The sequence below is a fragment of the Megascapheus bottae genome, chromosome 14 (assembly GCF_031878675.1).
Source record: "Megascapheus bottae isolate mThoBot1 chromosome 14, mThoBot2.hap1, whole genome shotgun sequence".
NCBI lineage: Eukaryota > Metazoa > Chordata > Mammalia > Rodentia > Geomyidae > Megascapheus > Megascapheus bottae.
Window position 1 is genome coordinate 49,784,552 of NC_143522.1, and position 12,936 is coordinate 49,797,487.

At 36.6% G+C, this 12,936-nt stretch overlaps 1 protein-coding gene across 5 annotated transcripts in view; it reads right to left on the bottom strand.

The window, feature by feature from the left end:
* Npas3 (neuronal PAS domain protein 3) overlaps positions 1-12,936 on the bottom strand; it is an 828,644-nt gene that overhangs the window by 579,549 nt on the left and 236,159 nt on the right. For 4 of the 5 annotated variants that reach the window (XM_090345197.1, XM_090345194.1, XM_090345193.1 and 1 more), the window contains one exon: positions 10,410-10,654. In XM_090345197.1, the coding sequence (XP_090201323.1) occupies positions 10,410-10,654 (245 nt within the window). Of the gene's footprint in view, positions 1-10,247; positions 10,299-10,409; positions 10,655-12,936 lie in introns of all 5 variants that reach the window. The other variant, XM_090345196.1, reaches the window with a different exon arrangement.

The window sequence follows — 12,936 nt, forward strand, 5'->3', positions numbered from 1 at the left end:
ATGCATTAAGCCCTGAGTTTAATTAGAAAAACTACTAATGAATTATGTAGGGAAACAAATAAAACTAACCAATTCACTGGCTGTTTGATTACTTATGTTAAAATAGCCAAATAATGGTCCTATTTAGATGTTTTTAATTATATTTCTCTGACACCCCCTGCAACTGAATAGCCCTTGTTTGAATCATTTGCAACATTGAGAAAGCAGCCCAAAGCATCAAGCCATATCATACCAATGACTTACTATGATGCTACACTTCTTTTTTTCTATAACATACTCTATATGCAGAAAATGATAAACATTCATGCTTACCTAACAACAGGATCCAGTACCACACCTCAGGCTAGTTAATTGTATATGGCCATCCTAATAACATAGGTGATATGGATGTGCACTGGACTGGAAGATGATGCTTATAAAATCACATCCACAAAAATGCATTGTGTCGCAATACATTTTAAGCAAACACAAGAGTCAACCTTTTAGAACTAGTGGTATGATTCTCAACAGAACTGGTTTTATAAATGGATCAGCATCCCCATCCATTCCAATGCTGTGCACAGAGGCTAGCAATCTGTGACAGAACCAGAGAGGAGCATATAAGCTGCACATGTGCACATATTTTCACATATGATGTTAATAAGGAAAAAGTAATTCCACTGAGGTTTATTATATATAGAAAAAATGTTCTCTGTCATGCACAAAAAGAAAAAACGCAAAGTGCTTAGCAAGTATCACAGCGATCTGAATTCCAGCCCCAACTTTGTTATTGACTTTGTTTTTGTCACTCGACTTCTCTCATTTCCTCACTAAGAAAAAGAGATTGAATCCAGTTTTAAACCAAAGTTTCTACTGGCCTTCCATCTCTGATCAGGGTCTGACATTTGCTGACATATTATAGACCTAGGAAGGATATGAAAAGCTGCAACCAATCAGTATTCAGAGCCACATTGATTTTACAGGTGGAGGTCACCACATGTTTATTAAGGCCTAGCCAAGACTTATGTACAGTATCTAGAAAGCTGTTTCTGAAAATTAAAGCCACAGTACAATTTCAATCATATAAAGCAGTCAGAGGTGACTCACTCTTTGGTAGGTCCGTGAAATATTGTTATCTGCAGAACACTGAAACTATATATTGTGCCTTGCATGAGGTGATAGGGCTAACAAAAACACATTAAAGAATTCCAGTCTAAGGAACAGAGCACATAAACTTCAAAGTACTAAATAAGTGAATACAATACAGTATAATACAATACCACTAGATGCCATGACTAAAATATGCTTTTTCCAAGAACTAGTAGACTTTTGGAAACAAGTCTCATGTGCTATAGAATATAATTGTGTTTTGTAAAATTTTGTCAAGGGAGTATACATAAATAAAAAGACATAAAGTTCCACAAGCATTGTTTTCCTGTATCATATATGCCAGAGCTGACTTACTCAAAATGTAATTCTGTGCCTGGGTCATTTTGCTATCTTCAAATTGTAATGGGTATGTGTGTTAAATCACGATGCTCAAAACATTTTTTAGAACCTAAGACAGAAATCATACTACACACAGATAAATGGAAAGAACCTATGTATGTATGTGTGTGTGTGTGTGTGTGTGTGTCTGCATGCTGTGTATGTGTGTGTGCTCACATGCACACACTGATAGTAGGGCTCAACTGCAAAGCCTAGACACCATCCCTTAGCTTTTGTGCTTAAGGCCAGCACTCCTCGTGTGCCGTGCCTCAACTTCTGACTTTTTGCAAAGATTTTGCCAACTGAAAGCTAGAGTGTCTATGATTTATCTGTTTCAGTCCACAATTCTAGGATTCTACCTCTTGAGTAGCTAAGATTACTGGTGTGAGCTACCACCTCATATATTTTGAACCTGTAGTCCAGGGGAGCGATGATACCTTCATATACAGGAGAACCAAGCAAAAGTGGCCCAAAAGGAATGCTACAAGAACATGAAGAGTTAAGAGAGCATGTACTTAAAAAATATTAATCAATAGATTTAAGAAACCCAGTAGTCGCCAGAAAGGCTAATTTGAAGAAGTACTTGCTAAATCTTACTATGGAATTAGGGTATGTGGGATCAAAGTAATCTCCTAGCACAGAACCACTGACAAACAAGAAATGTAAAGGAGAAAATTGAGGTCTAGGCAAACTTTGTAACACAGGTCACATGGAACAGAAATTTTCTTAAGTTGTGTGATACCATTATCTATTAATACCACTTTTATTCTAGGAAATATGAAACCTTCTGAGACAGAAGATCTGTAGAAGTAGATAATTAGATGTTGAAAAATCAGACTTGAATTTAGAAACTCAAGATAATCAGGAGTTTCATGAGACTGGTCCTCAACTTTAGCGCCTCTGCCACTAAAGCTACGGGGCAGGGTCTGACAGCCCATCCCGGAGACTACCACTTCTCCTAACTCTTTAGTCCTACATTATTTCACTTTTGTTTTCACACCATGCCTTTGTTTTATTCTCTTTACTGATTCCTAGCTTTTTTCTTCTTCCCAGACCCAATATCATCTTTTATCAGCACTATTTAACTCTGAAAATAGAAATCCTAGATACAATTCAATCCTACACAATTCAATTAAAAAATTGGTTATAAACTTGCTTGCACAGGTTCTACCAAAATCACTACAGAAATGAAAATAAGTAAAATGACCCAGACTATCCCCTCAGTCAGCTCATACTGCAAATTAGAGCTAAGATGAAAAAACAAAAACAAAAACAAAAACATTAGAAATGGAAATAACTTACAGAGAGAAAGGATTAATGTTCTAGCAAGGACAGAAAGTTTACATGACAGCCTGACATCTGCATAGGTATCTGAGATTTAAATGGAAAGGAGGAAGATATCAGAGCTCAGATACCCAAATGTATGCCTATGACATGGTGCATACGTGGAACTGAAGGAGATCAGGGGAACTTCAGAAGCAAAATTGTCTGACTTTCTTCAACCCTTTTCTCTCTTTCCAAACACAATTACCGAAACAAGGACTCCTTTCTCTTAGAGCAAGTGACCTAATCAAATAATGCTGTTCTCTAACTCTCAGCCTTCTTCTACATGATCCTAAAGATCTGATGTGATAGATGTCCTATCCCATACCCAAAACATGGACAGCTGCTGAGAAGAATCTGAAAAGCCAGTTGGCTAGCAAACACCCTCAGTCTATTATCATCTTTTGTCCAGTCCCATTTCTACATGGCTGTTCATTCTTCACTAAACATAAGCATAAAAACACAGGTTTCTCTGTCTATGGGGCTTCATTTCTGAATGCTTCCATGGCACATAAAACTTTGATTAGATAAATTGGTGATACTTTCCCTTTGAGGACATGTCTTTTGTTATAGGAATGTCTGCCTTGACACTTGTGAGAAATAGTGTTATCATTTAGCTTCTACAGAGGCAAAGAACATTGCAATCAGAGGCTAGCATATGCAAAGACATACATGAATGGTTTCCAACACTTAGTATTCGTAGAGAAAATTGACTCGATACTGGAGAAGAGGTCTAATTGCTGAATCTTAATGTAAGACACAAAATGGTATATGTATACTCCTGTGTGCATGCTCTTATTTCCACTTCTTTTTTGCAAAGAAAAAAAAGTCTTAGATAAAAACAGTACTCAACATAGGCTCAATGGTTTCCCTCATTTATAATTAGTATAAACCTTGGACTCTCTTAGCAGAGGTTTACAACAGGGCAAAAACCTAGATACATAAGGCCATATAGGATGAGGCTAAATGAAAGGACCTCCAGGATATGGAAACAAGAGCCATATAATGTGTGATTGTTGTTCTTAATGTACTATGTTATTTCTCTTCTTTTTTGTTGTCCCAAGGTTATCTCATATTGTTACAGTATCTTACCTTGTTATCAGATATGTTGTATATATGTTTGTTTATTTGAAATAGGATAGGGAAGGGGGAAAACAAGATGAGGGGAAAGGTGGGGGAGGGAAATGGGGACAAAAACATGAGAAGGGGTATCAATGTTTGTTAAGTAATGCACCTTCTATCTGGCGAATATAATGTAACCCTTCTATTAATTGCAATAAAAATACATTAAAGATTAAAAACATAGAATTCAAATGGTTCTCCTGATGAGGTTAATAAATTTACTAGTTCTTTCTTTTTTATCCTGTACCCATGCCACTCACCATGTATCTTTATAGTTTCTTCCTAAAGAGCTACAAGTGTATGTTGCAGCTCATGGACCATGGCCGTGGTTCCTACAGTTTGCTCTGGCTCAAGCAAAGTGAACAGAAATTGCACACTGTTCCAGGTCTGATAACCAGCCTTAAAATGTTATGACTGGTTGGCGTCCGGCAAGAGCTAACAAATACATCTGAATATCTGCGCATTCTCCATTGCATTGCTTTGAAATGTTCTTTATTTCTTGGTGTGTTTGGAGGTGTGGATAATTGGGATGGTCAGTGACATCAGAAGCACTTGGAAAGAATAGTGGCCAGTAGTTGTGATAGTGGCTTGTTACAAGAAACTGGTAATACCAAATGTAATTTTCATGTGCAATTTAATTATCATTCAATGGCAATAATCACCTTCATAGGTATCAAAGGTGTTTGTGGATAATGTATGAAACTACAATTAGCTGTCTCAGAGATAAACTCTACCATCTTGAAGCTTCCCACACAAAGTCACAGAAAAAGATGCTAGGGAAGTGTGGGGATATAAACATTGCTTGTTCTATCATGATATACAACAAAGCAAAACTGCAATCCTTATATGAACTTTCCCCAGAGGCAACAACCTCACTGTTGATACATAACTAGATAATATCCTGCCATTCTCCATCCTAGAAGCATACCTAATAAAAAGCAATTTTGTCAATATTTCCAGATGTTAGTAAGAGTTGGAACTCGGTACCAAAACAATTAATATTGGTAAGCTGGCTTTTCAGGGTTCTGTTTCTACTTGGTGCCACCACCAGCTCTGGATTGAGTCAAAAGGAAGTACAAATCAGAAAGGAGAGTCTCTTAGGCTTCTAAAGATGTCAGAGGTATGAAGAAGGGTCCAACAAGAACAAAGTCTCCATTTTTTTTTTTTTTTAGTCAGACCTGGGCTTGAACTCAGGGCAGTGAGCAGTGTTCTTGGAGACTTTCTCGAGGCTTGAGCTCTATCACTTGAGCCCCAGCACCACTTCTGGTTTTTCTATGTATGTGGTACCGAGGAATCCCAGGTCTTCTTGCATGCTAGGCAAGCACTCTACCCCTAGGCCAAACTCCCAGCCCTCAAGTCTCTATTTTTAAACCTATTCTAGCCTTACAGTAAGATAAAGGGTTTACTCAGAACCTAAAGGATCAGTCTGGACTCTACTGTTTCTTGTATAAAAAGGAAAAAAGAGTGCCACAAGTTGAGTGTATTAAATCTAAGAACTTTTATCTCTCTGACTGTTTAGTAAGGAGACGTATGACACTTGCCCCAAGCATAAATGTCACTTGGTAGAAATGTATTTGAGCACACAGTAAATTGCCAGAACAGGAAGTAGAAGACCTGGGAGCTGTTTAGACCAAGAAATCCTATCACTAAAGCAGTGTTAGAATCTCTATCTTTCCAGTAAAATGAAATCCAGTTTATAAAGTGCTATGTTTTAGGGAGTACTATTACACTGGTACTTCTGTGTTACTCTGGACATACTCTGTGCTTTGCTACCTCATGTGTCTACTTTAAATGCAACTATGGAGGCTTCCCTGCTTAAAGAAGAAGCTCATCTCTGGCTAAGTGAGAAATGACATATTGCTTTAACAAAGACCTGTAGTCTCTCCTCTCAGAAACACTACAATTTAATTCACAAAAGAGATTTCCAACAGTGAATGGAAATTCTGTTTAAATAGTAAAGCCCTAACACAGATAGTTTTAATTGCCAGTTGTCTTGCATATTTTTTCAATGATTCCTTCCCAAGAACTACGAGTATCTTATATTTTACATATTTAAATCATTGGCTGCCACATGCATAAAATTGTTTAAAAGCTACAACTTAAATTGAAATAAAACTTAAGACTCACAATGCTAAATATTCTCAGATTAATAGAGTTGCAGCAGACATACTTCAAAAATGGACTAAAGTCTGTGATATTAGAAAGACAGAGAATTTATCTAGTTTTAGCAAATGTCAAATCAGTAGCTATTGCTTTTAAGATTAATAAAAGATGTAATGGTTTCTAGATAGACTCTAAATAGAGATTACTATGAATGGAGAAGTGATTTACCAACAGTCACCACAATGAGATTTCTTTAAAGGTTACAATCATCAGTTATTTAGTTGAAACACTGCTGAGAATGCCTGGTCATTTCTTGAATAATGCATAATGTTCATTGTAGATTTGATCTGTATTATAACAATACAGATATTTTAAAATAATAGAAAAAAACCCTGCTACCTTCCAATTGCTTAACATATCATTTCCATGAAGTAATTGACTTGGGACATATTACACACAGTCACCTGAGTGTTCTTTCCCAGCAAGCATAACTTGTAATAATCTGTATTTTACAATGGGCATCACAAAACAAACTCATCAACCTTTATAGACTGTTAAGAAAAGATGCAATGAATGTAGGGCAAAATGAAAGACCTTTTCGAGGCAGTAAATTTAAATGATTAAACTTCTATAGAGTTGTGTGGGACAAATTTGAATTTGAGCTTTGAAATTTAATTATTAACATGATCGACTCATCACATTAAAAATGTTGCCTACATGGTGTAAATACTTTTCATATGAATTTCCAAATGCCTGTAGGTTTATTCAAGAGACTGTTGAGAAAGGCACTGAGTGTAATGTCTCTCGTTTTTTATTGTTGGATTATGAACTGCACTTCACAGGATGCTGCAGGCTATTTATATAAGCTTGTTTATCCATATGAACTTCTTCAAGGGCACAACACAGAAGACCTTAATAAATTAAAATGAATTTCTTTTGATGTTGTTGTTTCATGAATGTTTGATCAGAATGAGTAGCAGTTTTGCATTAAAGAATTCAAGTACAGCAATAAATTGTACATATATTCTTGCAGCAGAAGAAGCTTGCAGGAAGTACTCACTTCATGCTAGGAACTTCTGAGATTTAGAAAAAAACATGAATGGACACACTGAGCTTGCAGTTAGTGCTAACTTACTGTCTGTTTGCTGAGTAAAAAGTAATATACCCGTTCCAACTTAGATGTTCTGTGGTTATCTGGTGGGAATATATATATATATATATATATATAAATTTGAAGAACTACTATGTCATTCCAAGCTCCTAAACATATATCACAACTACCCTATTTTTCTCAGGGATATCTGCATGCTGTCCATAGACTTATCACCCATAGGATCAAGACCACATTTTGCCTCCATGATATTAAATAATTATACAGTTAACTGGAAGCCACAAAATAACAACGAATTAATCATAGTCAAAACCCGAAAAAACTCATTTGCAATGTTTGACTGTGGCAACACAAAACAAATATCACATCTAGAAATGGTATGTAAGAGGCAAAGCATTAGAAAGGCAAGAAAATGAGCTTCTTGCCTTACATCTGTTAAGAAGTTTAAGGTCACATCTTTTCTAAGAAAAATGAGGCATCTATAAAAGGCTACAGTTCTATATCTAAGCTGGACTATCATACTATGCAGAATAAAAGACAAGAAACATGACATTTTTCTACTTTGGTCTCCATCTAAGAAGGACTATTGTGTTAAACAAGTACAAATCTGATCAGCTTATTTCAAATTTAGTATTAATAGCATGTTTCACCTCACATCTTAACCTGATGTACTTATACCACTTCATCTTGAATGATTTAGAATAAATTGGAATAAGTCTAAAGATACCCTGTGCATCAAACCAGAGTTTTTTTTCTTTAAGTTGATCAAAATCTTTTATATAAAAAGATAGGAGAAAGATGAAAACCAATTACATTAAAGAAAATACATATTTCAAGTAGGATGACTATCTATGTAGGTTATTTGAGAAGTTGCTACTCCAAAATGCTTGTGAAATTGCAAAGTACTAGGCCTGGGGAGACCTCAGCAATCAGTCCAAAGGACGTGGTAGGCAATGCTGGAATATATAAGGCCCTTGGTTTCAGGTATCAGTCTTTCTGAACAGTGTCAAGTGACACAATGTGCAGCATTAGTGCATTGCTCTGACACTCTGCCCATTCATGGTGTGGAAGACACCTGTTTTGTTTTGCCAGTCCTGGGCTTGAACTCAGGGCCTAAATACTGTCTTTGGGCTTTCTCAAGGCTGGAGTTCTACCACTTGAGCCACAGCACCACTTCTGGCTTTATTTCTATGTATGTGTCAAACCCGAATTGTTTGTTTTTAAAAAAAACTAGCATATAGGGCCAGGAGTTTGGCCTAGTGGTAGAGTGCTTGCCTAGCATGCATGAAGACCTGGGTTCGATTCCTCGGTACCACATACATAGCAAAAAGCCAGAAGTGGTGCTGAGGCTCAAGTGGTAGAGTGCTAGCCTTGAGAAAATCCAAGGACAGTGCTCAAGCCCTGAGCCCAAGCCCAAGACTGGCAAAAAAAAAAAAAACTAGCATATATTCATTACAATTTTATTCCCACCTTGAGTTTGGGAGACAGTACTTTAGTATCTAGGAATGCATTAATATGCATTCTCAATACTACATTGTCAAGTTGACACTTATAATCTCAAAGAGAGAAATGATGTTCAATGACATCAGAAATGGGACCTTCATTTATTGGTCAAGAATCACCTTACACTGACATCCTATCCATGAGAGGTACCTCAACTGTCTGTTCTCCTCAACCTGTGAATAGCATAGGTCCAGAGAAATAAACTAAAAATTATGGCCCATGGGCCACCCACAATCTGTTCTTTGACAAACACAATTTTATCAAAACATAGGCACATTAACCTACTGTCCATGTCTTGATTTCATGCTACAATGACAGGGCAGATACAAAAGTCTAAAATATTACATGCTCTTGAGCAAAAATATTTATCAACCACTATTCTAGAAAAAAATAACTTGTTAAAAGTTAAATTTTAATTTTCAACCATATCACAAGTGTAGAACAATCCACAAATAATTATAGATTGAGTACCCCTTGTTTGAAATGTTGGATCAAAAGTATTTCAGATTTCAAACATTTTTTTTAGGTTTTGGAATAGGTGTTATCTTAGAAATGTGACCCAAACCTCAACATGAAATTCATTCATGTTTCATAGATACCATATACATATGTATGTATATGCATATATAATTGTAGCCTGGAGATAATTTTATATATTTTAAATAATCAGATGTGCAAGAAACAAAGCTTCAAGTTGAGGTATGTCAGTCCTCAAAAGGCTCTAAATCATTTCAGATTCAGAATTTTGGGGTTAGGGGTGCTCAATCTACAATAGATTCACACACATGCACACAGAGATGTACATGTGACCATAGCTTACAGCATGCAGTTGTAAATAATCAATATTGTGATCCCTTTAACTAGATGAAAATCCTATACAACTTTATAGCTTGCTTCAAGAATCCTTTCCTATAACAAACAGCTAAGACCACAATGACTCTTCCATAGGAAGTTGTGAGGTGCAATCACATAACTAAGGAATCTCATCCCCCAAATTGCTGCTTGCAGCTCCACCAAATGTCCAACTTTATTCCATGTTCATCAAGTGTTTAGATACAAGGCTGGGACAGAAGAATCTAGCAGATCCTTCACATCATATGCCTTGATGTCTTACTGATAGGAAGTTAAAGGACAGTACCACATATGCATATTTAAATGTTAAACATGCTATAATTTACTAGGAGTTTCAGAAATGCAAAGATATTTAAGACATCTTAAGTATCAGACCAAAACTAGACCTCTCATCTAAATGCAGTAAATACATGTTTATATTCATAACTTTCAAGCCATATTTCTATAGAGAAACACAATGCATCAATACATAGATTTTGTGGTCAATAAAATCATCAACTCAAATGCCTGTTCTAGTTCACTCTGCTCGCTTTGGTTACTTAAAGCATACCGTATCAGCTCCACATTTTAGACAGTATTCCTCTGATTCCACCCACCAAGGAGAATTTGATGCATTCAAAATACCACATAAATGAAATCCCAAAAGCCTTTAACTTAGACAAATTATTCATTCTCCTTTGTCTGAAAATCTGACTATTCTAAAATAGATGACTTAGGCTGATAGACTATTTGACAATAAAAGAGAAATAGAAGAGGTTTATTTCACCTTCACATGGTGTCTTTCTCATGCAGAGTTCAGATTTCCACATTTGTATCCCTTTAAAGGAATTGATATGCAGGAAAAGAAGAAAGGATGTCGGTGAACATTTTATCATAGAGACATCTACAGACCACCACATTCCATATCAACCAGGGGCCAAAGCCTTACCTTTGACTGACGTGTTTGGTGGAGGGCCTTCCATGCGCAAGTTCCACGGAGGGTCCCCCTGGTTAGCGAAGTCCCTCATTTTCAGGTAGCTAATTGTCAGGCGAATGATGGACGCCTTGTCAAGCTGGCTGGTGATGGCTGCCGGGAGCGGCAACAACTTGGCCAATTCGTAGAACTCAAAATTTTCTTTTCCTCGGCGCGAGCGAGCTGCATCTCGAGATTTCTCTTTTCTCAATGCTTGTAAACTGAAATCAAAGGAGTGGGGAGGTTGTTTAGAAGATGGGGTTCTGTCATGTGGACAGGAAGTGGCTTAGATCTTGTTTTTTTTTTTCCACTTCCTGCCCTACCCCAACAAAAATCCACCAAAAAAAATCATTTCAAAATTGGAGGGTCAGACACCAGGACTAAAACCATACATTCTACTTTTGGATTCTTATCAGAAATTTAAGTCCAAGGAGTAAAAATTACCTTTGTTAGCTCTTGTTTTATAACAAATCTAAACACCCATATGAACTTACAGTCATGGTATATGAGACATGAGGTTTGGAGGTGAGGCTCGATGTGATTAGCTGTACGCAACTGAAAAAACTATGTGTGTGTTCATATAACTATTCTCAAGTTCATGGCTTGGTTCATTCAACTGTCATCACCAGGGGATCTTAAGTCATCAAAAGGAAATATTTTGAAATTTTTATTTTAATTATAGTCTTGAGGAACAAAGGTAAATACAAACACAAGTCACTCTGACAGAATCAACAAATATCATGCTGATGTGTTCCCATCTTTCTGTTAGGATCATGACACCTCCAGTCAGGTGAAGAAAACAAAACACATCGATTGAAATGTAACTTTAAAATGGTGCTGATGTCTAGCTGATAATACTGTTAACTCCTGGCTAGTAGATAGGTATTAGCAGATGGATATATTCTGTACAATACTAAGGAATATATTGCCAAGAAAGCCAAACTTTGGGATAACTTAAAATTTGTGTTGAAAGGTAAAAACTCTTGTGTAGGTTATTAAAATTTATAAGCCTTATAGACATATTACTTCACAGAAGAGACAACAGGTGGAATTCAACATTTTAACTATTCATGTGCTTTTCTGTTTGAAGTGAGCTCACATTGCTGAGGGCAGAATCTGGCACAAGTGAGGTTGTGTATGAGCATCTCACCAGACAATTCCAGCTCCTCAGAATCATTCTGTTGGCTTGTGTGTGATGAGAAGTGCATTCAGATTCAGATACCAGTGATAAGTAACTGAGTGATATTGACAAGGCTGAGGTATCAGTAAAATCATAACTATTCACACTACTGAACTCTGGAAATCACTTTAAATTTACATGTTTCCCCATTGTAAAATGAAAGGAGCTAAGTGCTGGATGTTCATGCCTGTAATCCAAGCTATTCAAGAGACTGACACCTTAGGATCAGGGTGTGAAGCCAGCATACTCAGAAAAAGTCTGTAACACTATCTCCAATTAACTATCAAAATGTTGGAAGTAAAGCTGTGGCTCGAGTGGTAGAGAATCAGCTTTGAATGATAAAGCTATAGGACAGTGCCTAAGCCAGGCCCAGAGTTTAAATAGCAGTATAGGCACAATATATACATACATACATACATAATACATACATACATACATACATATATACACACACACAAACACAGAAGTCTGGAAAAATGGTCAGTATAAAGGGAAGTATGACTTTGTTCTCTATGAATATACTATGAAGAACAGTATGCCTCACTCCATCATTGTGTCCCTGACATTGTTTCCTGCACAAACTGCATACTACACATAAATTTCTATTTGCCTGCATTATCTGTGTTGAGATGTGCCATGATGCTCCAATCAGATACTTTGTGGGTTAACATCCAAGTCAGGATATCATATGCATTTTAGTAATAATATATTCTATATTAGCTAACCACATTGATCTCAAACCTAGACAAGAAAAATGCTATCACTTTCAGAGTCAGTCTCAAGTGATAACCTAGGGCAGAAACATCACCAATTTACATGGAGAGGATGTACTGTGTCACCTATTTCCCAATATCTTAGCTAGTCTTCATTTGATTCTATGAACACTCAATTTTGACTTAATATGAATCACTTTGACAGTAAAATTAACAAAAGAAGACAAACCAAACCCCAATGATGACAAAGAGAAAAAAGAAAGAGCCATGTAAGCAAAGTAAGAGACACCTTAAAATCCGACAGTGGATATTACCAGACTCTAGTTAATATCTCTGGTTCAAAAAACAAACAGCAAACTTAGGTTTTGTTTTAGACAATAAACACAAGTTATCTCACCACAGCTAGGTAGGCAGTGTCAAGGGAATCCTGTATAAACATGTTTTTCCAGCACTTGTACACAGGGGAAGAAGGTGCAATTGTTCAAGTTTAGTGCTTTGCTGTTTTTGTGTGCTCCTAAAATCAATTGCCATTCCAGAAGGTAAGCTGAACTGATGCTAAAGTTTTAGTTCAATAAGTGACTATGATCCAACTCTAGAGCAGGGGTTGCAA